This window comes from Herpailurus yagouaroundi, unplaced genomic scaffold (assembly GCF_014898765.1).
Source record: "Herpailurus yagouaroundi ecotype Mexico unplaced genomic scaffold, PumYag 190, whole genome shotgun sequence".
NCBI classification, from domain to species: Eukaryota; Metazoa; Chordata; class Mammalia; order Carnivora; family Felidae; genus Herpailurus; species Herpailurus yagouaroundi.
Window position 1 is genome coordinate 37,918,955 of NW_024412421.1, and position 23,954 is coordinate 37,942,908.

The following is a 23,954-nucleotide window of genomic DNA, read 5'->3' on the forward strand; positions in this document are numbered from 1 at the left end:
GTAGGTCTAGTGTAAAGGGTCCTTGTCTGCAGGGGTGGGGGTTCCTGATTTGCAGGTCTAGTTTCAGGAGTCCTTGTCTGCAGGGGTGGGGGCTGCTGAGTTGCAGGTCTGGTTGCAGGGGTGGGGGTTTTGAGTTGCAGGTCTAATTTCAGGGGTCCTCGTTCTCAGGGTTGGAGGTTGCTGAGTTGCAAGTCTGGATGCAGCGGTCCTTGTCTGCAGGGGTGGAGGTTGCTGAGTAACAGGTCTAGTTTCAGGGGTCCTCATCTGCAGCGGTTGGGTTCCTGAGTTGCTGGTCTGGTTGCAGGGGTCCTTGTCTGCAGGGGTGGGGGTTGCTGAAGCCAGGTCTGGTTGCAGGGGTCCTTGTCTGGAGGAGTGGTGCTTGATGGGTTTCAGGTGTAGTTCCTGGGGTCCTTGTCTGCAGGGTGCGGGTTGCTGAGGTCAGGTCTGGTTGCAGCGGTCCTTCTGTGCAGGGGTGGGCATCCTGAGTTGCAGGTCTAATTTCAGGAGTCCTAGTCTTCAGGGCTTGGGGTTGCTGAGTTGCAGGTCTGTCTGCAGGGGTGTGGATTGCTAAGTTATAGGTCTGGTTGCAGGGATGGGGGTTGCTGAGTTACCGGCCTGGATGTGGGGGTGGGGTTGTTGAGTTGCAGGTCTGCCTGCAGGGGTGTGGGTTGCTGAGTTGCAGGTCTGGTTGCAGGGGACCTTGTATGCAGGGGTGGGGGTTCATGAGGCCAGTTGTGGTTACAGGGACCCTTGTGTGCAGGGCTGGGGGTTGCTGAGGCCAGGTCTGGTCCCAGGGGTCCTTGTGTGCAGGAGTGGGGATTGCTGAGTTGCAGTTCTGGTTGCAGGGGTGGGGGTTGCTGAGGCCAGGTCTGGTTGCAGGGGTCTTTGTCTCCAGGGGTGGGGTTGCTGAGGTCATGTCTGGTTGCTTGGGTCCTTGTCTGCTGGGCTTGTGGTTGCTGAGTTGCAGGTCTGGTTGCATGGGTGGGGGTTTCTGAGTTCCAGGTCTGGTGTGCAGGGGTGGGGGTTGCTGAGTTGCAGGTCTGCCTGCAGGGGTCCCCATCAGCAGCCTTCGGGAGATCACACTGCTTCTTCGCCTTCGCCATCCGAATATCGTGGAGCTGAAGGAGGTGGTTGTTGGGAACCACCTGGAGAGGTACGCAGTCTGCTGAGCCCGCCCTGCCCGTCCCCTCCCTGTGCTTTCCCCAAGCACAGTTCGTCCTTCCCGCAATCTGGGAGGGTCCTGTGGCCTAGGAGGACGTGCGAGCCTCCGTGTGTTTCCCCTTTCCTTCCAGCATCTTTCTGGTGATGGGTTATTGTGAGCAAGACCTGGCCAGCCTTCTGGAGAACATGCCGACACCGTTCTCGGAGGCCCAGGTGTGAGGCTGGGGGCCGCGGAGCAGGTGCACCTCCACATTTGCGCCAAACACGTATCGCCTTAACTGATGCCTTCTGCCTTTGTGTAGGTCAAGTGCATTGTCCTTCAAGTGCTCCGAGGACTTCAGTACCTGCACCAGAACTTCATCATCCACAGGTAGGAGGGGCCTCAGGTGGTGGGGGATGGCATCATCGGGGCGGGAGTTGCCGAAGGGACAGATGTGCCCTCGTGACGCAGGGGGAAGGTGACCTGGCTTCGATGCATTTCTCTAACTGTTCCTTGGGGCAGGATCCAGGCCCAAACAGCACCTGCTTTCCACCCGGGGGACTGACTGTGTGGACACATCCCTCCTGGAGTCTCATTATGCACGGGAAAATGCTATGACTGGAAGAGGATGGGGGGGGGGGTCCTCCAGGCCCACAGCAGTGGTTTCTTGTATCTTGGAGCAGCTGGTGCAGTCCTGGGTGGGGATGGGCACGGGAGGAAGTTAGGCCTGGGCTTGTTGCCCGGCTCTGCCACTTCCTGAGGAAGTTACTGAGAGCTCTGCTACTCCAGCTGCCAGATGGCCTTCTGCTGCCCACCTTCCCTGTTTTTAAAAAGTTCTGGGACGCCCGGGTGGCTCAGGCAGTTAAGTGTCTGACTCTTGGTTTCGGCTCAAGTCGTGATCTCACAGCTTATGGGATCAAGCCCCACACCAGCCTTGGCACTGACGGTGCAGAGCCTGCTTGGGATTCTTGATTTCCTTTGTCTCTGTCCCTCCCCTGCACATGCTCTCTACCTCCCTCTCCCTCCCTCTCTCTCTCCCTCCCTCTCTCTCTCCCTCCCTCCCCCTCTCTCTCTCTCTAAGATAAATATTTAAAATAAAGAAGCACCTGGGTGGCTCAGTTAGGTGACTGACTTTGGCTCAGGTCACGATTTCATGGTTAGTGAGTCTGAGCCCCTGGTCGGGCTCTGTGCTGAGATCTCAGATCTTCTGTCTCCCTCTCCCCTCTCTCTGCCCCTTCCCTGCTCATGTGCACATGCTTTCTTTCTCTTTCTCAAAAATAAATAAACATTACAAAATTTTTTTTTAATTTCAAGTTAACAAATAATAAAAAGTTTTAAACGGGGGTGCCCAGAAAGCTCAAATGGGCTCAGTCAGGAGAGCGTGTGACTCTTGATCTCAGGGTTGTACGTTCAATCCACACATTGGGTGTGGAGATTATTAAAAATAAGTAAACTTTAAAAAGTTCCAACAGAGGATGTGGAGGAAAAGTGTTTTGAGTGTGCCTGTGACATACAGTTAGGAGACAACGTAATTACCCCACGGAGCTCACTTCCTGGGAACTAGTGATCACTTTCTGTCACAGGGACCTGAAGGTTTCCAACCTGCTCATGACTGACAAAGGCTGTGTGAAGACAGGTGGGTGCAGGGCGCTGGCTCTGTGGGAGGTGTGGCCACTTGGGCAGGGGAGCAGGTCAGTCCTCACAAGCACCCTAAAGGCTGAGGGCTGGCTCCCACACAGCAGCTCGTTAGCCCTCCCCCGGTGACCCTCGTCCCCTCGTCTTTCTGCCTTTGTCGCAGCGGATTTTGGCCTGGCGCGGGCCTATGGCATCCCAGTGAAGCCGATGACCCCCAAGGTGGTGACGCTCTGGTGAGTCTGTCGGGACAAGGTTTCCCTGGTGGAGGGAAGTGTGGGGCACTGATCAGGCCAAAGCTGCAGAAGGACCCTGAGGGTCTCGAAGCCCCAGAGGGCTGCACATACTCCTGGAGGCTGGGTCTAGGACACTTCCTGAGACAGCAAGATGACAGCAAAGGCTGGTGAGACCGCCCTGCCCGAGGCAGCCGGACACCCAGCCTGATTCAGACAGAAGGGTGGGTGGGTGACGCAGCTTTCTGGAGTTGCTTCTCGTGTTTTTAAGAAGCACAGCAGGGTTGTGGTTACAGAGAGGACGTGGAAATCCTACACCTTCTGCCATGTGTCAGCCAGCCCCCGCGTGGCATAGAGAATTCGCTGCTGCTCACGGGGGCTGTCCAGCAGCAGCTGCCGTGACCGCGCGTGCCATCCACGTTTGCAGCACTGCGGGGAAGAGGGGGCCTGAGCTGGGGTTGGCCATCCGGTCGCCCAGGCCAGCTCTCAGGAAGGCTGACTGCAGAGTGCATTTCTCTTTGCAGGTACCGGGCCCCCGAACTGCTGTTGGGAACTACCACGCAGACCACCAGCATTGACATGTGGTGAGGGGTGAAGGCAGCTCCCAGAGCCTGGGAGAGAGGCCGGCAGGGGCCAGAGCAGGGCTGGGGTCTTTGCCAGCTCCTGGTGGGGAGAAACCTGGGATCCCAAGGGCAAGTGTCAGAACATAGCTTCTGCAGCAGAAAGGCCCGGCCCTCGCCACCCACAGAGGCCATCTGGCACTGGGTCACGTTCCGTGGTGACCTCCCGAGCTCCAGCCGGTCCTGACCCCAGCACGTGGGAGGCATGTGGGGCGGCACTTGCCCTCAGCGGCTCACGTCAAAGTGGCACTCGGCGGAGGTGTGTGGCCACGGCGAGCCGGTGCGTGAAGTGAGGCCCTCTCTCCTCTGCAGGGCCGTGGGGTGCATCCTGGCCGAGCTGCTGGCTCACAAGCCCCTGCTCCCCGGCACTTCTGAGATCCACCAGGTGGACCTGATTGTACAGCTGCTGGGGACACCCAGTGAGAACATCTGGCCGGTGAGTGCCTGGCCTCTGCCCTCGTCACCCCCCCCCCCCCGCCCAGGCCGGCTTCACCTGCCGTGAAGCCCTTGGCTCCACCTCCCGCTTCCCGCAGGGTTTCTCCAGGCTGCCGCTGGTGGGCCAGTACAGCCTGCGCAAGCAGCCCTACAACAACCTGAAGCACAAGTTCCCGTGGCTGTCGGAGGCCGGCCTGCGCCTGCTGAACTTCCTCTTCATGTATGACCCCAAGAAAAGGTGCCGACCTCGCCTGCGGGCGGGAGTGGGGACACCTCAAACCCGGGCCCTTTATAGGGGGATTTTCAGAACACAGGCCACGCTGCCGCAGAGAAGCCCCCGGACTCAGGCGCGGAGGGCCAGCCGCTCAGTTTGGGCGGTCTCTGCCCACCCAGGTCACGGAGCCCGTTCTGAGTTTCCCATCTGTTTCTGGGCCCCAGTCCCCTACTTGCCACTCACCTCTTGTCGTTGGGACATTTGAACCAGAGGGCACGGAGCCGGGCAGGTGTGAGGGACACTAGCTTCAGTGGCATCTGGGGGTCCTGTTAACAGCAAGGCCTCCTCTCCAGGGCAACGGCCAGAGACGGCTTGGAAAGCTCCTACTTCAAGGAGAAGCCCCTGCGTGAGTCTCCCAGACCCCCACCCCCACCCCCACCAGGCTCCACAGGGGGCTTGGCTTGTGGCCCTTGTAGTCCAGGGTGGGGTGTCGGGGCACGGCCTTGCAGAGCTGCTGAAGCCCCTGAAGGGGTGGTGTGGTGGGCTCCTGGTGGAGCCCAGGTGGAGGGTGGGCCCTGGGCGGGCAGGGGCTGCCCGCTGAGGCTGGTGTGGATGCTTGTTGGCCACACAAACTGTTCTCTGATGGGAGCAGAGGAAGACGCAACCCCAGGGTCCATCACAGATGCAGAGCGGGGTTCTCAGACCCGGAGCACACTCTTCCCCCACCCCCACCCACCCGGCGCTGAACGGCTCTCTCCCCGCAGCCTGCGAGCCAGAGCTCATGCCCACCTTCCCCCACCACCGCAACAAGCGGGCTGTTCCGGCCACGTGTGAGGCCCAGAGCAAGCGCTGCAAGCCGTGACCGTGACCGGCAGGAGGCCTCTGCAGTCCGGGCTGACGACGCTGCTAGGATCCGGCTCGCCCTTTGACTGACACTGACCAGCTGCTCCAGCTGACTGCACTCCCTTCTCCAGAAGAGCAGGGTGGGTGCACCCGAGAACGGCCTGACACTCAGTCTGGGCACCCGTGGCCATGCCCACAGCCGGCCCTCTACAGCTATGCAGAAGCTCAGGCCCTCACTTCCCAAGAGCAGAAGGCCGCTGGGCCCATCTCAGTGGGTGTTGCTAGTGTGGGATGGGCAGACCCCCCACATGGTTGCCTGCATCCCGTCCTGGGCCCCAGGGTCTGTCTGAGGCTCTGGTAAGCCTCCCCCTCCCCCTCCCCCCCCGCCTCGCCCCAGCGGCAGGGCTGGTGACACTCAGGTGGGAAGGAGGGGTTGGTTGTGGGTCACATCCTGCCTGATGGACTGGGGTCTGGGCCCTGTCCCTGCCCCCACACTGAGGCCCAGACGGGAAGGGGCACGAGTGGGTGCTAACAGAAGCTCAGAGAGATGAAAGTTTTTCTAACAGACGTGAACAGGTTCAATGTCCTTTAATGAACTTTGGGTTCTGACTCATGACGTGAAGGTGGTTCTCTGAGTGCTGGGAAGGAGGTGGGACAGACAGACGGGCAGAGTGCCCAGTGAGGAGGGGCCAGCACAGAAACAGGCACCTGTCCCCTCCAGTCCTGTGGGTTAGTATGTTCTGGGACCCCTTCCCCCCCAGGAAAAGGGGTTCCGCCCGCCTGCGCCCTGAGAGTCGGTCTGAGCAGGTGGCTACTCAAGAGCCTGGACCCCATCTTTACCACTGGGCCCAGGGTGAATGATCAGGTGGGAAGCCTGTGCAGCAGAGAGCCCCAGCAAGGTGGCTTGTGGGGTGCTGATTGCTCAGAAGCCCCACGTTCCACCTGGAAGCGAGTGACACAGCCTCGCTTGGACAAGAGTCCAGGCCCCACTTGCTGCGTGCCTCCCTGCTCTCTGGACTCCTCGGGAGCCTGCACACTCTGCTGTGAGATCGGATTGTTTCTCTTCCACGTGTGGGCCCAGCTTCCCAGCCCAGCGCTGACCAGGGCACGTGGGTCCATCTCGGGCCAGCCCTCGGCTCGTTCCACCGGCAAAAGGCTAGGTCAGCCACGTACCTGGCAGAGCCCCTGGGCTGGTCACGGTGGTGCTCAGTGGCCCACGGTGTCACCTGCGGGCCTCCAAGGACACCCCTGTGAGGAGAATCTCCCTTGGACACTCAGAGGGAGGCAACATGTCCTGAACCACAACTTACAGGGATAGGTCAAGAGCTACAGGCTGGGTGCTGGGCCCCTCCAGTGGGTTGGGGGAGGGGTGAAAGAGGAGGGAGAGGGCCCTTCGTGGGAGTAGGCATGGTGGTGAGACGCGGACACAAACTAGACTCCACCCAGCACGTTGGGACATAGTCTGGAACGCTGGGAGCAGGGGGTGGGGAGCCGGCCAGCCCCAGGCAAGAGCTTTCCATGGAAGGCAGGAGCCCATCTCCTGCTTTGTGAGGCCTGGATTCCCCCACCCTGCTGTGCCCAGGAGTCCCCGGGGGGCAGGGTGGCCAGGGCTCAGGCCTGAGGAGTGATGAGGCCCAGAGAAGCACCACGGAAACTCTCTGGAAAGCACTTGACCCAGGGCCTGGCTGGGCCTAAGGTCGGGCCCCCGGCCCATCATAGAGGAGGGTGTCCACCTGTGCACGCTGCAGCCAGAGGCGCTGCTGGGTGTCACCGAGCAGCACACGAAGTGCGTGACCTAGACGGCAGGCGGGCAGGGTGGCACAGTGCGGGGCGTGCAGCTGGCGGCACGTGTCACAGCAGAGGGTGGGCAGGGCACCGGGAGCCAGGCAGCCGTGTGCTTGGTAGCCGGGGGGTGGGGGGCTGGGCCCGTACCCACGCTGGGGGCTGGCCCGCCCCGACCTCCCTGGGTCTCCAGGCCTGCTTAGCAGCTCTTGGCGCAGCGACAGGAAGGAGAAGGTGTCCGGCTCTGGCTCCGGCTCCCCCTTCAAGGCCCCGTACGGCGGGCTGCCGGCCTGCGGCAGCACCTCAGCCTCCCCTAGTGGCTCCCAGGCCCCTCCCCTGGCACCCCACAGTTTGGCGCTCTGTCCCCAGAGTGGAGGCCGGCAGGCCAGCTCTGGGGGAGGGGAGTCAGGGCCCGGCGAGGGCCCCCCATACAGGCTGGCCTCCTCCGAGCCCTCGTCCTCCTGCAGGTCCCGGTATAGGTCCAGCTGCGTCTGGAACACGGTGGGGGAGCCCCGGGGGGGCAGAGGTGGCGGCTCCTCTTCCCGGGCCAGCCGCTGCTGCAGCCAGGCCACGCAGGAGGCCACATCCGCGCTGGCCCGCCGGGCCTGCAGCAGCTCCTCCGCTGGCAGCACGCTGGTCCCCAGCTGGGCCAGCACCTCGCCCAGGATCTCACACTCCAGCCGCAGGGCAAAGCAGCCCAGGGCTACCTGCACCAGCTGGCAGGCGGGTGGCAGGGCAGCCATCGTCAGGCGGTGGTTGTCCCTGGGCACGTAACCCATCTTCTGGAAGCTCTGGATGAGGAGGTCCTCCGAGAGGGCACCTTTCAGCACGTGCACGTAGCCCCCGGAGAAGGTCTGCGGAGGAGGGTCCCGGTCACCAGCAGCCCACACTCACCTCCCTTCTGGCCTTGGCCGGCCGGCTCCAGGGGCCACCAGCCTCACCCCAGAACCGGGGCAGTTTCGGGCTGTGCTGACACGCCCATGGGAGGAGCTTCTCGGCAACGCGTGCTAGGGCCCGCCTCCCGAGACCCGCTTTAGTTGCTGGGGCCGGCGAGGGAAATAAATCTCACTTCCCTCGGGGTCTCCTCCACCTCCTGTCACCTCCGGGGCTTTGCTGAGATCTGGTCCTGCACAAATAGGGGTGCTTATCTGCCCTTCTGATCAGGTGGCCTCCCCAACACGTCCTGAACTCGCCTTTGCACTTGTCTTGGAGAGCCTTTCCCATGGAGACCGAGGCTTAGCCACGCGTTTTATCCAGCTGTGCCTACCACCACGTGGGTGCACCACCTGTACTGTGTGGAGGCTCCACTGTGCAGCTGGGCGGAGAGCCCGGGAACGCCAGACAGGAAAGTGCCTCCCGGGTCGCATTTTTTGAGGATGACGGTCATGTGGGTCTCCCGGTCCTAAAATTCTATCACTCTGGGATCCTGTCAGCATTCCTCTGCTTCTAGCTGAGGATGACACGTCCCGCAGACTGAGCACTACCGCGTGCAAGCATCGTACTCAGGGCTCACAACAGACCTGGGACTGGCTTATTCTTGTGTCCGCTTGACAGACAAGGAAACGGGTTCAGGGAGCTTAGGTAACCTGCACTAAGCCACACGGCCAAGAGGAAGTAGGACCAGACTGCAGCCAGGTCTGACCGACACTGAAGGGTGCCTCCCCTCCCGTTATCCGAATGTTAAAGCCCTTGAACTTCTGACCAGCAGGTGTCCCCATGAAGCAACAAAGCTCTAGAGCTCACCCTTTGAGAGAGGGGGGAGGGGCGGGGGAGACAGAAAAGCGGCCGCTGCCATGGCAACCGGCGGAGGTGGACTCGCCCACGTGCCCAATGACATCAGCACCTTCCTACTCTTCCAAATTAGCTTTGAGGGCCAAATGCCTGCCCCCTCGGCAGGCTGGCAGCTCACCTACGGGATCAGGCCAGCCCTGGACACAGCCTCTGTACCTGAACGAGTGGTGGACTTAGTCCAGACCCCCAGGGTGTGCAGGGTCCCCAGCTCGTGCCTACTTCATAGGGGATACACCCGCCCAACACTCCCCTATAAATGGGATCATGGAGGGATTAGAGTGATCATGGAACCTCAAGTTCCTCTCGTGCACCTGTCCTAGGATTTGTGCTACAGGAGCCGCGGGGCCACTTTGGGGAGAGCAGTGATTCCAGTTTTGAGGAGCAAGGATTCCACCCCGCCCAACCCAGAAGGCAGGCACCCAGGGTGGGTGGCCTCCACCCACACCATGTTTTCAGCCCTGCGAGTGTCCAGGGGGACCTTGGCCAAGAGCTGCCCCCAAGGCTTCCAGGATCCCCCAGGGAACTCTGACCTCGGCACAGAGCATCCTGGGTAGGGGAGCCCTCTCGGCCCAGTGCCCTACCTTGATGGTGGTGAACTCCTTCCTCCAGGGTAGCAGGTACAGGTGCACGGCGGCCAACTCCAGCAGCTCGAAGGCGCGGGCCAGGCCGCGCAGCGCGGGGGCCAGGTCGGCGCGGCCCCACAGGCCGTCGGTGAGCAGCGCCAGCGCGTCGTCCTGCAGCGCCCCGTGCAGGTCGAAGTCTTCAACCAGGATCTGCCACAGCACCGCTCGCAGCGATGGGTCCCCGCACACGCCCGCGCGGCCGCGCCGCAGCTCACGCTCCAGGCACAGGCGGTAGTCCTCGGACAGCGAGCTGCTGCCCATTCTGGCGGGCGGGGGTCGCGTGTCAGGAACCAGAGACCTCTCCCCGCCAGATGTGCGCCCCCCAGAGCCTCCACCCAGCATCCACATGGTCCCCCCGCAGCCCGGCGACCTCGTCAGCTGAGCGGACCCCAGGGCCTACAGCACCCCGCCAGCTGCGTCCCCGCTCCCGAACAGAGAGACCCCGCCTCGCCCACCAGGGAGTGCTGCGGACCCCGCGAGCGACCGCACTACCTGCGGGTCCCCACCTCTCGGCTCGGAGCTCTTCCGCCGCCTGCGGCTCCGCCCATCGGCCTCGGCCGTGACGCTCGGGGCGGGGCCTGCTCGGGCACAGCCCCCTCTGCTAACACGGGCGGGGCCGAGCCGGGGGGCGGGGCCTTGTGCCGCCCAGCTGAGCACCTGCACCGCGCACCTGTACGGCCAGCTGCCCCCTCGTCTCCCGTCTACCCACGGCGCCGCCGGGGCCGTTGGTGGCCGACCCTGGGCCGGGGCTCGGGCGGGCACACGAGGAACGGTGCGTCCCAGCAGCCGCTCCCTCTGAGCCAGTCGCTTGGAGCGCCGGCGCCCCTCGAGCGACCCAGCTCCGGCCCAGCGCTCAACCAGCGCACAAGGAGGTGAGCTTCGCCGTGGTTAGAACAGCAGCCTCGGGTGGGCGGGGCAGCCTCAGTTTCTCCGCGGGCTCACCTTCCTGGTGTGTGAGCGCATCATCTGGGGGTCCCTGAGGCGGCGTGAAGGTCCCTTCCTGACTAGGCCAGCGTCGTTTCCAGGCCCCTGAGCCGAGGCCGGCGAAGCTCAGGTCTGATCCCGGCCACAACTCCCTGGGGACATTTTTTCTTGCTCTGCTTTGGGCTCCGCTCAGCGCTGAGGCCACTTGGGTGGACGAGGGATGGGAGAGATTTGGTCCTTGGGAGTCCCAACTCAGCGCAGGGAAGGTCTTCGTAGACCTGCCTCCCTGGGCACCCTGCAGCTGGGTTTCTGGGCCCCTCGCCTCTCTAGGACACTTTTTTTGTTGGCCCCGCCTGGGAAGACGTCTCTGAGTTTTCCCTCGGCAGTGCTCTGCAATATTGTTTTTAGATTCTTCAAATGGGACTTCTGGAAAAAACACGGTAATGAAGCGAGGGATCGATCTCCTTGAGCCATTTTGCCGGCCACCACCCAACGTGGAGGTATTTCACTTACTGCGTACTGAGCCCAACCGTAGGGCCACGCCATGCCTGAGGGGACAGGTAGCTTCTGGTCACCTTCTCCTGCTTGTGTGCAGAAGGGTTGAGCTTAACCACTCTCTTCAGTTCACCGCTGAGTTCATAGTGGTCTTCGGATGCAAGGCCCCCCATGTTGCGTTCATCCAAGGCCACAGCCCCATCCCTAAAAGACGACCAGTGAGTGTGGTGAATGGGCGTCCTCAGTGCACCCTTGCACAGCCTGCAGGGCAGGACCTCCAGCTCTAAGTAGATGGTGTTCTGCCCTCTGCTTCTTCGAGTCTGCAGTCGGTGCTGTTTGGGATTCGTCTCTGTTGCTGTGTGCGACTCCAGGCACTTGCTCTGTGCTGCTCTAGGGCATGTGGCTCTTCTCAATGTGACACTAGAATCAGGGTGGGTCTTTGCAGCTGCTTCCACACAGACTGGAAGTGACATTGTGTGGTTTCCCAGGTTGAGTCCTTAAAATACCTCGTTGTCTTGGAGCGTTCGCTCTTGGAATCCAGCCATCCGTGGGGTAGCTGGCAGCCACATGGAGAGACCTCTCATGGGGCTGAATGTCTCCCCGTGTTCATGTCCACCTATAACCTGGGCATGTGAGCATATTTGGAAACAGGGTCTTTGCACGTGTCATCAAGTTAGGATGAAGTCATGCTGGCTCAGGATGGACCCTAGACCCACAACTGGCCTCTGGGGTGGTTGGGCCCAAACCACCTGCCTCAGTGGCACTCAGGTTGCCAGGAGACCCTCCTCCCCTGGCAGATGCTGCCTGAAGCATCTGGGCTGGGCTCCCTGCTTTCTCTTCTTCAGAGGTGACACCTGTCACAACTCAGGGCTCCCGTGTGCATTTCCCACCTGGAGAATGAAGAGGTTTTCCTGAGAGCCCTTCAGGCCAAGAGGTCCGGCCCCAGGTCCTGTCCAGTGATGATGTCTGACTCTGCCCTGCCCGGCCCCCTAGGCCCTGCAGAGCGTGTCCTGTCCTAGAGGGTGCAGCCCTAGGGGGATCCCTCTTCTGTTCCCCCCCTCCCCCCGCCCAGGTTCTGGGGTGGTAGAGCTCAGTGGGCTCTGTGACAGTCTGGCTCTTGTTGGTCAGCAGGGGAGGTGGTCGCCCTGCTTGGGCCTCCACACGACCAGTGGGAGGTATCAGTGAGAGAGACAGATGCAGAGACAGACACCAGTGACCTCTTTATTTCTGGCCGTGTCAGTGGCTGCCCGGGGCACGTAACAGAGCGGACGCTGCGCTGCAGGCAGGCGTTGATCCTCGGCTTCACGCTGACCCAGAAAGGGACGTGCAGGGCGGGAATCAGCCAGAGGCCCCAGGATGTCCAATGCCTACTGCCGAGGGAGGGCACAGCTCAGAGGCCCCAGACGCGGGTGGGCACCCTGGGGAGGCCTGGGCTACAGAGGAGAGGGGAGTGCTCAATGCCCCGTAAGTAAACAGTATAGCTTCAGACCACCTGGGCTCCAGGCCTTGGAGGCAGGGGATGGGGACGGCTCTCTCCTTGACCCCAACAAGAAACTGGCACCGGAAGCTGGCTGTCACAGGAGATGGGAAGGGAGAGAAAGCAGACCTGCCCTCTGCCAGGCCTACGGCTCCCTCCCTACCCTTGAGTGGCTGGGTCTGTGAGGGTGCACAGGCCCCAGGAGAGTCCACAGCTCTGGTTTCCCTGCACAAAGTCAGGCTGAGGAAAGAGAAGGGCCTGGCTCCCAGGAGCTGATTCAGCTCAGATCTATCCTCTGAAGAGCACAGGGGCCTCCTCAAGGCCCTGGGGCAGACGTCCGGTCAGGGCACGAGTGAGAGCTGCAGAGCCCTGCCACAGCCGGCCTGCTGCTGCCCCCCCCCCCCACCCAGAGCAGGTGACTCCTGGTGGTCCTCCGCAGGTCCTGTCCTGCTCTACTTGCCCAGGGCACCCCGGGGCAGCAGCTCCACGTAGCTCAGGGCGCTCTGTAGTGACGTCAGGCAGTAACCCTCCTCTCCGATCAGGTACCTGCGTAGAGACAGGCACGGGTAGCACCTGTTACCTGCAGGGGATGCAAAGAAGCCCCCAGCACCTTGGACGGGGTGTCTGCCCTCGTGGGGCAGGACCGGGACACTAAGGTCGCACAGGGGTCTGTCATGGAGGCTGGGCTGGAGGACACACGCTGCTCAAGGGACGGACCCCCAGCCTGGGAGCAGGTGCCCAGTGCCCCGTGCTGGCCCGACTCCAGCTGGGGGCTCCTACCCCTCATGGATGAACTCCTCCAGGGCTGCGCATTCTGACACCAGCTGGGGGAGACCGCTTCTCAGCACCACGAAGGACAAGATGGGCAGCAGGTCGTCGGCACCGCTGTTGGGTAGAGGCACGGCTGGCCGGTAGGCTCCGGGGGCCATGATGGCTGCTCAGTCCCCATAACCCTGCAGCCCCCAGCTCGGCCTCTGGACTGGTCCTGGGCTTGCCGGCTGCTCTCCCTGCACCCCTCCTGCCCGCCTGCGTGGGGGAGTTGGGAGTAGACTCAGGTCAGCGGCACCGGCAGCCACTACAAGCGGCAACGCTGTCCCCGAATGGGGACCCTGTGCTGCAGAGCCCATGGCTGGGTCAGCAGAGGCCCCCACAGCGGAGGTATCGGGTAGCCCCAACCTCACAGGCTCGCCCTGCAAGCCTGCCCACACCTGGGGAACGGCTAACGGAGGGGATGGCCCAGGTCCCGGGCAGCCTGCTTACTACACCTGGGATCGGAGCCAGGCGCGGCGATCCTCCGGAAGAGGCATCTAAGGGAGCTGAAAAGGTGCCAAGGGAGGCCCTGCAGGACACACAACACCCGGGCCCAAGGGGCCCACGGGCGGCAGTCTCTGGGAAGAGCGTGAGAGCAGCCTGTGGCTTGAGTGTGACCCCCAGCCAGGAAGGCCTCACACACCATGAGCTCTGGGTTGCGGCCCCGCCTCCACCGCCCTGGGCACCACACTCCTGCAGAAACGCGGACAAACTACAACACGGACCTCCCTGGCTCCTCAGACGCACAGAGGAGACAGGTGACATGGGGCTGTAGCCCGGACTCAGAAACGCGGAGCCCTACAACTGTTTTGCCGGCAGCTACTTCTGCAGCAGCCGCGTGGTGAACTGGCGAAGAGGTCTCCCCCACCCCGACCCAGAAGCTGAGGTCTTGTACCCGGCCCTGGGGTTGGTGGGGCTGCTGGTCCCAGGTGGGTCCAGGTGAGACTGAGACAGGACCAGGCATCAGAGCCCCAGGTAGAGAAAACGCCTGCCCTGCCTCTGGACGGTGGGGACATAGATGATGCAGGAGCCCCAGGTCTGGGGGCTCAGCACAGAGAGCAAGCTCTTCATGGAGGCTTGGAGCTGCCTCCCCAAAGCGTGCAGCTGAGGGACCGAGTCCGTGTTCCTGTGACAAACAATGCTAAATTGCACTAGATTAGCCAGGCGGTCCCTGACCCGTAAGTAACCTGCCCAGAGCCCAGAGCCTTGGGCTGCAGCCCCAAGCCCTCGGTGGAAATGGACACTCTCCTGGATAAGCCCTGCGAAGCTCACTGTAGCCCCAAGGATGCTGGGGCCCAGGGGGGCCAGACACCAGGTGGAAAGCTGTGGTCCCGGTGCTCGGGGCAGGACGGGAGGGTTCTCTCTCTCCCCCCAGGCCTCTGCAGGCAGCCCCTCACTTGCTCACTGCCCCCCCACCCACCCCCACCCCGGGCCGTGGGCTTTTGGGACTCACATGGCTGCGGCACCAAGCTGGGGTCTGGCCTCAGACGCAGCCTCCTGGGCCCGGCAGTAACCCTCGGCACAGGCACAGATAACCCGCAGGACCCGCACTGTGGCCCAAAAGTGAGGCTTCAGGAGAGGGCCGAGGGGAGCCAGTCCCAGAACAACCCCCTGGCACCGGCCCCTCCCGGCACAAGTGGAGCTGGCAGAACTGGGAAGCTCCCGCCCGAACATACTGCTCTCACACAGCGTCTGTCCTGTGAGACACACCCCCATTTTGACAGGAATAAGGTCTGCACTTCAGAGGCACACAGAGACCCCAGGTCACCCTCTGGGAAGGGACTTTATCCGACCACGTTCCCCCTCCTGTCCTCCCAAACTGCAGCCCCCTCACCGATGCACTCCAGCTTCTTCTGGGGACAGCTCTCCAGAACCAGCAACCCCAGCTCCTGGGCTGCAGCACAGTAGGGGAAGGCACCGGCTCCTGTGGCCTCCAGGCCCCGGGGCAGGAGCTTCGTGGGAACGCCTATGGCCGTCGGGGGCGCGTTCCTGTAGAGCTCCATGCTCCTGCTCAGGGCGGCCTCCCGGAGGCGGTGCACGCTCCTGGGGCAGAGAGAGGCCAGGCTCAGCGGCCCGGGGGGCTCTGCCCCACGGACAGAAGCGGGGCTAGGGAAAGCTCGCCGTGCCCAGAGTCACAGGTTCTTGCAAAGCAGAAACATCTAAGGATGGCCTCAGAGTAGAGCACCAGCTGGAAGCATGGTCAAAAGTGTGCCTCAGGGATCAACGAGCGGGGAAGGCCCCTGTGGGGGCCTGAAACTGGGATCATACCTGTAGAGTGCCAGCAGCAAGGGCCACAGCGGGGAGAAGAAAGGCTCCTCGATGCAGGCCAGGCATCGGTCCTTGGAGGCGGCCGCATTCAGGCCTTCAAAAGCCAGGAGAGTCAGCGAAAGCAGCCTGTCTGCCGGGAGCAGAGCCGGCACAATGGCACTGTGGGGACAGCCAGGCCCTCCGGCCCCAGGCTGGCAGCCCCTGGAGATCATCCCCAGCCAGCCCGGGGTGCCCAAGTGGGCCCCATGCCTGGCATCCCCTCTCCCAGCCTCCTAGAGCCAGCCGCAGTGTGGGGAGAGCCGCAGGGTTCCGGCTCAGTGGAGAGCGCTCTGTCTGAACCTCCCTCCACTCCCCTCACCGCCCCCCCCCCCAACTTCTGTGTCCATGGGGCCTGGGGTCAGAGTACTTAGGAGCTCACAGAATCACGCCCAGCTCCCCCAAGGAACTAAGACGACAGGCTGAGAAAAAGCAAAGGACAGCCTCTTCCTGAAGGGGTTTGCACCCCAAACTGGGGGAACCTGGAGGAATTTTAGAGGCATATTTAAAGACAAGACCTGAGGCCCCGGGAGATGGGAGGCCCATCCAGGGTCCCTGCCTCACTGACCCCTGGAGAACCCTGAAAGCCTTCCTCCTTGGGAGTCCGCAGCCACCCTAGGCACCCAACCCTTAGAGAATCCACACACTATTCTCAAAAATGGAAAAGGCTGCAGAGACGAGCCCGTTGTCACCACCACCAGGCTGCACACACCCAATGGTCCTTGGTTCGGAATCACCAGAGCCCGGCCCTACGGGCCAGCCAGGACCACCTGGCAGCTAGAGCCTCTGAGAGCAGGCCCTTCCTCAAACAGGAGGCTGGAACGAAGCAGCCCGGTGAGGGTGAGAAGACAGCCGGGGACTGGGGAGACCTAGGCCAGGGACCAGGGACCGCAGCTGGCCCAGCTGCTCTCACAGCAGGGTGCATTCCTGTCTGCTCCGCGAGGATTTGCCCCAGAGAAGGGCAGACGCGGAGGCCTCCGCCATCCAGAGGAAGGCCTGTCCCTCCCGGGGCCTATCCTGGGCCTGTGGAAAGCTTTGTGCTGCGTGTGTCGGAGCAGCCCCCGCCCCCGCCCCCGCCCCCGCCCGCCCGTCCTGCGGGCACGCCGGCCCTCACCGATGGCGTTGTGTATGTCCTTGACGGTACTCTTCAGCTGCTCCGACAACGGCTCCGTCTTCACCCCCGAGGCCTGGGGCTCGGGCGGCCTCCCACGCCCCCGGCCCCACCCCTCAGAAGTGGCCAAGAAGTGTTCGAGGTCTTCGAAGGAGCTGTGTCTGCTCTGCACGCCCGGCGGGGTGTGTGCCAGGGGGGAGGCAGGCCCGGCGGGGCCGCCGTCCGCCCCTCCCTCGGGGGGGCCGGCGTGCGGCGGGGGCGTGGGGGGGGCTGCCGTGGGTGCCGTCCGGGGGCCGAGGGGCGGGGCCCGGCTCCGCGGGGGAGAGCACGCAGTAGAGGCTCTGCGAGGGCCGGAGCCGCCGGCTCCCGGGAGCCCGCAGCCCGTCGGCGTCTGGGGACAAGGAGCAGCAGCCGGGGGCGGAAGCGGCGCCCGCGGCGCCCCTGCTCACGACGGGGTACAGCGCCCGGTACACCGCACACTGGAGCTTCTTCAGGAGCTGCGAGATGGGGTGGTCGGGAACGCTGCGCAGAGGAAGAGGCGCGGGGCTGTGGCGCGGGGGCCCGGCCCTCGCCGGAAGTCCACCCGCCTACAGCACGGCGCCGCTGGACGGGTTTTGGCGGAGCAACCCTTGAATGGTTTCTTCGCGAGCGAATGTGGCAGATAAAGTCTGACCCGACCCCCCTGGCCGCTAAAAGACCAGCAGGGCGGCTGGATGGGGGGGGCGTCTGCAAGCCCAGCCCCGCCGAGGGGGCCTGAGCGTGGCGCGTCCGCGTCCGGCCACCCCCGCCCGCCTCCTTCACCCCTTCCCTTTCTGATCTTTTTGGCCGCTGTCAGGGCCAACCAGGGGGCCGGGGGTGGGGGTGGGGGGGGGAAGGCCCTGGTACCTGAGCAGGTGGGAGACCAGGCTGGTCACCAGCGACAGGTCCCCCGGGCTCTTCTTGAGCTGGGCTCTCCAGTGCTTCGGCCAGTCCTGCAGGGCAGGAGTCTCTGGAGGGCATGGCGGGGTCCCCACAACCTTCCCTGCCAAGGCCGCACCCCAGGCCAGCGCCACACTGTCCGTGTCCTCCCTGGGGCGTAGGGAAGGCCCACGCCAACAGGCCTCAGGACTCCCCTCCCACCACCCCCCTCGGAATAGCAACCTGTGACAACCCCACCCCCGTGCCCAGCGGCGGGGACTCACGTGGTCTTGCTCGTACTCGAGGATGGCGGCATAGAGGGCCCGCTGCTCCCGCTCCTCCGGGGTCAGGGCCACCTGACTGCAGAACCTCCTGGGGAGGAAGACAGGGGCTGGGGGCCTCCGAGCTGGGTGGCAGGGGAGGGAGCCCCCAGCAGCCCACTCAGCTGCCCCGAGACCTGTGGGAGGAGACGCACCTGTCGGCTGCCTCCTGGAGCCGCAGCCGGCGCTCCTCCCTCTTCCTCCGCAGCTGTGCCAGCAGGGTCAAGGCTGTGTCTGTCCTGAGGACCCCCATCGGGAGGTGAGGCCAGGTGGGGCGGGGCGGGGCAGCGGGGCCTGAGGGCGGGTGCTCACTCAGGGAAGGGAGCAAGCCCTAGCTGACCTGAAGGATGGGGAGGAGCCCGTGGGTGCTGAGAGGAACAGAACGCCTGACCGTGTGAAGGCCAGGAAGGCAGGAGCCGCCCCTCCAGGGCAGTCTCTCTGAGGCTGGAAGAGTTCTGTCCCACACTCCAACCCTGGCACCTTCACTTCCCCCCTCCCCGCCTCCTTCAGCCAGGACACCAGGGAAGGACAGAAAGGATACGGTCTCCTCCCGGGCTTTGGCGATCACAAGGTTCTCCATCACCTGCCGCTGCAGGGACAGGGTCTAGGAAGGGAAGGAGAAAATAAAGCCTGTTCCTCTTCCACCGGCCACCCAGACCCTCCCTGGGACCCGCTCACCAGGGAGGTCTTCTGCAGGGCCTGGCTGGGGTCCAGACGGGCCATCCGGGCCTCGTAGGCGGCCTTCAGCTTCTGGTTCTGCAGAGAGGCTTCCTGCAGGGGCGTCAGCTCCCTGCAGACAGAGACGAGCTGCTGTGCTGTCCAGGCCCCAGGAAGCCCTGGAGTGCCCCCCTGACTGTGCTCTGAGACCAGAAGGAGGCGGTGATGGGGGCAGGCAGGAAATGGGAAGGAGGGAGGAGGTGCAGGGTGGGCTGGAGACCTCTGTCCTGCTGAAACCCGGGCCTGCAGTCGCCAGGCCGCCTGCGTTTTCAAGAAAAGCGGCACACTGCGCTTTCCACATCCACACGTTGGGCAACAACACGGAACTTTTTAGGGGCATCATGTGAGCCAAACAGCTAGATAACTTTGCCACCCGTGGGAGAGAGAACCAAAGCCTGCTTATTAGAAATAGCTTGCCGAGGGCCAACCTCTGTGCCCCCACCCAAACTGCTGGTGTCACATGTCTTCACGCTTCTGTGGTAGGAGAGGGTAAACTGTGAGGATGCCAACTGGCAAGGGAAAATGTGTCCCGGGGCGGGAGTCCCGTGGGGAGTCCCGCCCCGCGATGGCACATGCAGAAATGAGGTAGCGGTGGCCCCCGAGGCCTGGCAGCAGCAGCGCCAGGAGGAGCCAGCCTGGTTCATCCTCCCGGGGGTTCTTCTGTCTGTGTCTAAGTGAGTTTTATCAGTTCCAGAAGCTTATGTACTGTTATCTCTTCAAATAATGCCTCTCTTCCTCCTTCTTTCTTTCTTCTCTTTTTCTGGAACTCCAATAATCTCGTGTCAGATCTCCTAGCTCTGTCTCAGATTTCGTCGTCTTTCCTCCCCCTATGAGAGTCATTCTGGATATCTTTTGATCTTTCAACCAGTTCGCTCATTCTTTCTTCAACTACATCTACTCTGTTGGTACAATATTGACCACGTGTGTCTGTGTGCCTGTGTGTGTTTTCACCGGAGAATATAATTTGTTACTATTTCCAATTCGTTTTTGAAAACAATTTTGGTATTACATTTTCTGTTTCCTTTCAACGTGGTTCTTTATTTGCTGGGTTATACTCTCTGGCCTTTTGCTGCCTGCAGCTATTTTCAAATTTGCTTTTCACTTTTGTAACTGAGGACAACATGACTGTGTTGTGATGTGTGTCTGGTAACTTCCCCTGAACACTTGGCAAGTCTGTGTCTGCTATTACTCCGTAAATTTCTGGTTTCTTTTTGTGCTTGGTTATCTCTCGCTGTGCATCATTTGTGCATGCTGAAGATGCTTTTGTCCAAAGGGGATCTGCATCTGTTTTTGCCAAGCGCAAGGGTATTTCCATTCTGGGACCCACTTTAACTGAATTCATTGTGGTTAGCTCACTTGGCCTGGACTTCAAACCCAGGCTCGGCCCGCCTTCCGTTTTGCCCCAGCTTACTTCTTAGAACTTTGTGACTCTACCACTTGAAGCTTCTGGAAGATCTCGGGCGGCAGAAAGGGAGAGAGTTTCCCCCCTTCATCTGAGTACACCCGGCGATGTCGGCTGGTCGGTGAGGGGACAGGAGCAGCCGTGGGCATGGCTGGCTTCAGGTATGTTTTCCCTGCAACGCATACATGAGCAAGGCTCAACATGGAATCCGACGTTCCAGAGACGCGGACTTTGGGGGAGATGCCCCAGGAAAACTTGCCAGAGACCCACCGAGCTTGGCAGCTGTTGACTGGGCCCTCTCCAGACACTGCTCGGCCAGCTTCAGCATCTTTGAGGTGTCCGGGGCCACAGTTTCCCCACCTTCTGGGGATAAAGAGAAAAGAGAGCTGGTCACCGTCCCCTTTATTATTAGACCGATTCTTGCCGAGACAAAAACAAGGACAAATTCACCCCCTCCTCATCTCTCCCTCCCGGGTCGCCACCCTCTCCTCATCTCTGACCTCTAGGCGATCCCATCTCCTCATTTCTGATCACCTGCTCTGGGTTTATTTACCTCCTGACGCTATGTGGGCGCTGAGCTTGGCCAGCCCAGCAGCTGACTGTCCTGTCATCTCAGCTGGACCATCAGAGCCCTCTCTCTACCTAACCCGGCCTTTGCTCACCAGGGCCTTTACTTGTACTTACAGCCCCTCCTCAGGGTGGGCCTTGCAGTGGATGAGGACCATTTCAGGGACAACTTTATTGCCTATCTCCTGCCCTCTGGCTGTGCTTGACCTCACCCCTGGCACATCCCTGGGGCTTCTGTCCTGCATTCCCTCTTCTGGGGACCACTCATGTTGGCAGGTGCATGCTGTAGGAGCTGCTACTCAAAACTCTTCCCTGGACCCCACCAGCCGTAGTTTCTGAGCCACTTACTGCCCCCTTTAGAGCCAGCCCCTCAGCACACTCCATTTTAGCCACCTGACTCCCACTGAGACCACCCTCTCTCATGCCCTCCCGTCCAGCCCTTCTCTGAGGCCTCCCCAACCTCTCCAGGTGTCTCTCTTCCAGAACATCCCCCTGGGCGTACTACTGTGTCTCCCCCGCCCAGTCCCCAACCTTGGGAGTGCCCAGAGCTCTGCTAAGCTCACTGGCTCTCTGGGGCAGCTCTGATTCTGGTGACTCCGACCTCTCCCTAACCACTGTGCTCCTGTATCGTCAGGGTGCTCAGTGCCTCAAACAGAAGGTGCTCACGATGGAGCTCTCTATTCTGCCCATACAAGTCTGCTCCCGCCCATCCCCACAGCACCTCCTGTACCTCACTGTTGCCCTCCAGCGGCTCACTGTTCCCTCCAGGGGCTCACTGTCTCCACCCCCTGCCCCACCAACCAGCGGCTCACCCAGCAAATCTGTGAGGTCCACCTTGAAAGCACGACCCCAGGCCCTTCACTCCTTCCATCCCCAAGTGGTCCCACCACTGCTGTCCTCACTGTGGGAGCCTCCTGGAGGCTCTGCCTCCATGCCGGCCTCTCCCACAAAGCCTCTACGAGCTTCCTTACACCGGAACAACACAGCTCCACGCAAGGCCATGCCTGCCCCCACTGAACCTCCTCATCCCTGTACTCAGCCCCCACTCTCATCTCAGAGTCTTTACACATCCCTCTGCTGGGGGTGTTGCCCCAGGGCCCTGACCTTTACGCAGTTCACTCCTTCCTGGGCTGGGGCTCAGTGTCCAATCTCCGGTTTTGCCCCATCCCATTTACATCCTCTTACAACACCCATCCCCGCCTGCTCCCACAACACACTATGACAGCTCGTGCTTGCTGAGGGCTCACCAGTTCACTTTCTGCTAACGACCAATGGGTAGGACACAGGACAACCCCAGGCTTAAGACCCACCAAGAGCTAAGCAGTCCATAATTTGTTCAGCGTGGGAGAAGCAGTGAGGCTGAGATCTGTACCTTTGGTTGTCTCCACTTCTTCCAACAGCACCTGGGAGATATAGTGGATGCTCCTCAGGTATTCCGTATATGCCTCCTGTGCCCAGGGAAGAGAAATGGCAGGGGTCAGGCCAGTAGTGGCCAACAATTCCGTCATGCCTGTTTATGCCCTTGTGGGAAACATAGAAACAGTGGTGTTTGCTGATCTCCTGAGATTCACCTGAGGCACCTAACCCGAGGTAGTTAGCTGGTAATTCCTCCGGGTCTAATCAGTAATGTTCTGCACTGTATCTGTACCGATGGTATCCCTCTTCTCTAGACTCGAAGGGAAAACATGCCCAGCTGGGCACCCATCCCTCCTCTCACTGCCTTTCTCTCCAGCACAGGAAGAAAAGAGATTCTCTTTCAGCGGGCCAGGTGAAGTAGTTGACAGCAGTTGCTGTCATTTGTCACTCTGTGCAATGAGTTTCCTTCCTGTGCAACTCAGGGCCTATTTATTCAGTGGCTTACAAGAATAAAAAATCCTGAGAGGTAAATGAGGGAGTGCTGTTGCTGATCTTGAAATCACTTTCTGGCTTGGGTTCTGGGAAATCCCCTTCCCGAATCCCTGAATAAGTACTCCGCGGGCACACAGCAATCTGCAACACTAGAATACTGCCAGTTTCAAGGGTGTGACCAGGTTCAGGGCACGGGCATTTGGAAGCACCACATGATGTTTTGTTGCATCCCAGTTCTCAAATTAACTATCTTTAAATCTACACCTCAGGATAAAATGGATTCCAGATAGGATTTTTGACTTGTGGGGGCACCTGCTGTCCTAGAAAACTGACTTGGGGAAAGCAGCAGATTGAGGGACCCGGATGCTTTTCCTGGACATAGGCAGCTTCCTCCCCTCCTTGGACAGTCCAGTGTGGCTCAGCCTGCTTTTCCACTTGGCTGCCACCTTTCGGAATAACACACCCACCCATTCTCAGTAACAAGCCATACTACCCTGCGCAGACGCATCACGAATGAGCCCTTTCAGGGTTCCGTCCCTTTGGGGAATCCGATTAAATCTACAGTGTCTTCTCAGAAAAATACACGTTACACATGGGATTTCTTGCCAGATATATTTTGGAGTGCTGCTTCAACCCTCTTGAATCCCCTTTACAGATAAAACCTTGGCTCTAATTCCTACTCTGCGACGACGGGAAAACACGGCGGGAGAGGACTGGGAGCTGTCCAAGGTCACAGGCAGACACCCGAGCCCAGCGCCCCGGGAAACGCCGGAGGGGTCCTGGACGGCACCCACCCCCGGGCCCCGCCCTCGCTCACGCCCACCGGGCAGGCTGCAGGTAGGGGGTGCCTGGAACCGCCGCGGCGACCGCCCCCGCCTCGTTTTGGGTCGCCTCACCCGGGGCCGGTTGCCGGTATCCAGCTCGATGGCCCCGTTGGCCAGCTTCATGGCACACTGCAGCGGCTTCACCGCGCCGTCCCCGGCCGCAGCGGCCATGGCGCCGGGCAGGGGAGGCTGTGGCTGCGGCGGCGGCAGCGGCGGCGGCGGCTGAGGGCGGGACAGACGGCCCCGAGGCCGGAACGCAGCCTGCGCGGGAGCCGGCACCGCCCGAGCCCTGGACCGCAGGAAGGGGCGGGGCCGGCGCGGCAGCACTTCCGGCGGCCCCAGCCCCAGCACGGCTACCCCAGAGCTCCCGTTGCTGAAGGGGCGGCGGCGGTCTTAAGTAGCCTCGCGAAGTAGATGCGAGCGCGTAAGTGCAACAGTCGGCACCCACATCCCACGTTTGTGACATGCCAAACGTCTGGGCCTTGCCGCGTCGCCCCTCGCTGCCTTCACTGCGCCCCTGCCCCCCTCTCCCCCTCTCCTCGCCCTTCCCTTCGCGCCCCGCCCACCCCTTCTTGCTCCGCCCCGTTTCCAGGGAGCCGAACGGGGCCCAACGGCGCCCAACGGCGGAGTCGAGCGGAAACGAGCGAGCGCAGTCCAGCTGAGCTGACGCGAGGCTCTGGGCCGAGCGGGACGTACCCCGGCCTAGCGGCCCAACCAACAGAGCGGGGCCGAGCTGAGCCGAGTGGAGCCGAGCTGGGTCGAATAGGGTCGAGTGGAGCCGAGCGGGGCCGAGCCGAGCCGAGCCGAGCCGAGCCGTGCCCAGCGGGACTTAGCGGGGCGGAGCGCCGGGCCCGGGCTGTAGCCGCGGCCGCCGCCATGAAGCGGGACCGGCTCGGTCGCTTCCTGTCTCCTGGGACGGCGGGGCAGCGCGGGGGCTCCGGCGG

General features: G+C 62.0%; 3 protein-coding genes and 2 long non-coding RNA genes across 12 annotated transcripts in view; 2 read left to right on the forward strand and 3 right to left on the reverse strand.

Moving 5' to 3' along the window:
- LOC121009956 (uncharacterized) overlaps window positions 1-1,043 on the forward strand; it is a 1,751-nt gene extending 708 nt beyond the window's left edge. The window contains exons 2-3 of the long non-coding RNA XR_005780934.1: window positions 683-847; window positions 1,003-1,043. This is a non-coding gene — a long non-coding RNA (uncharacterized LOC121009956). The remainder of the gene's footprint in view (window positions 1-682; window positions 848-1,002) is intronic.
- CDK10 (cyclin dependent kinase 10) overlaps window positions 1-5,714 on the forward strand; it is a 22,293-nt gene extending 16,579 nt beyond the window's left edge. For 4 of the 6 annotated variants that reach the window (XM_040443383.1, XM_040443385.1, XM_040443386.1 and 1 more), the window contains 10 exons: window positions 1,051-1,153; window positions 1,293-1,374; window positions 1,464-1,531; window positions 2,725-2,777; window positions 2,940-3,009; window positions 3,531-3,590; window positions 3,939-4,062; window positions 4,160-4,299; window positions 4,629-4,681; window positions 5,040-5,714. In XM_040443383.1, coding sequence (XP_040299317.1) covers window positions 1,051-1,153; window positions 1,293-1,374; window positions 1,464-1,531; window positions 2,725-2,777; window positions 2,940-3,009; window positions 3,531-3,590; window positions 3,939-4,062; window positions 4,160-4,299; window positions 4,629-4,681; window positions 5,040-5,137 — 851 coding nt within the window. In that variant the 3' untranslated portion in view covers window positions 5,138-5,714. The remainder of the gene's footprint in view (window positions 1-1,050; window positions 1,154-1,292; window positions 1,375-1,463; window positions 1,532-2,724; window positions 2,778-2,939; window positions 3,010-3,530; window positions 3,591-3,938; window positions 4,063-4,159; window positions 4,300-4,628; window positions 4,682-5,039) is intronic. The other 2 variants (XM_040443382.1, XM_040443381.1) reach the window with 2 other exon arrangements.
- LOC121009958 (uncharacterized) lies at window positions 2,424-3,964 on the reverse strand. Its single transcript, XR_005780936.1, has 2 exons — window positions 3,864-3,964; window positions 2,424-3,435 (listed from the first exon to the last, which is right to left on the reverse strand). It is a non-coding gene; the product is annotated as an uncharacterized LOC121009958 (long non-coding RNA).
- On the reverse strand, window positions 5,692-9,910 carry SPATA2L (spermatogenesis associated 2 like). 3 transcript variants are annotated; one of them, XM_040443372.1, is made up of 3 exons: window positions 9,821-9,910; window positions 9,273-9,576; window positions 5,692-7,754 (listed from the first exon to the last, which is right to left on the reverse strand). In XM_040443372.1, the coding sequence occupies exons 2-3, from the start codon at window positions 9,573-9,575 to the stop codon at window positions 6,810-6,812; spliced, it is 1,248 nt and encodes a 415-aa protein (XP_040299306.1). In that variant the 5' UTR covers window position 9,576; window positions 9,821-9,910; the 3' UTR covers window positions 5,692-6,809. The 3 variants fall into 3 exon arrangements, with proteins under 3 accessions (XP_040299306.1, XP_040299305.1, XP_040299304.1); XM_040443371.1 differs by having other exon boundaries at window positions 9,807-9,889; XM_040443370.1 differs by having other exon boundaries at window positions 9,273-9,832.
- A 2,020-nt stretch (window positions 9,911-11,930) lies between these two features.
- Window positions 11,931-23,275, reverse strand: VPS9D1 (VPS9 domain containing 1). The gene is given in 16 exon segments (XM_040443368.1): window positions 11,931-12,756; window positions 12,991-13,095; window positions 14,474-14,570; window positions 14,855-15,063; window positions 15,289-15,418; window positions 16,439-16,706; window positions 16,708-16,957; window positions 17,321-17,406; window positions 17,617-17,704; window positions 17,808-17,860; window positions 18,194-18,256; window positions 18,331-18,442; window positions 19,781-19,943; window positions 20,042-20,134; window positions 21,711-21,786; window positions 23,083-23,275. Coding segments are annotated over 16 exon segments (1,986 nt in total). The 5' UTR covers window positions 23,182-23,275; the 3' UTR covers window positions 11,931-12,662.
- Window positions 23,276-23,954: the final 679 nt, after the last annotated feature.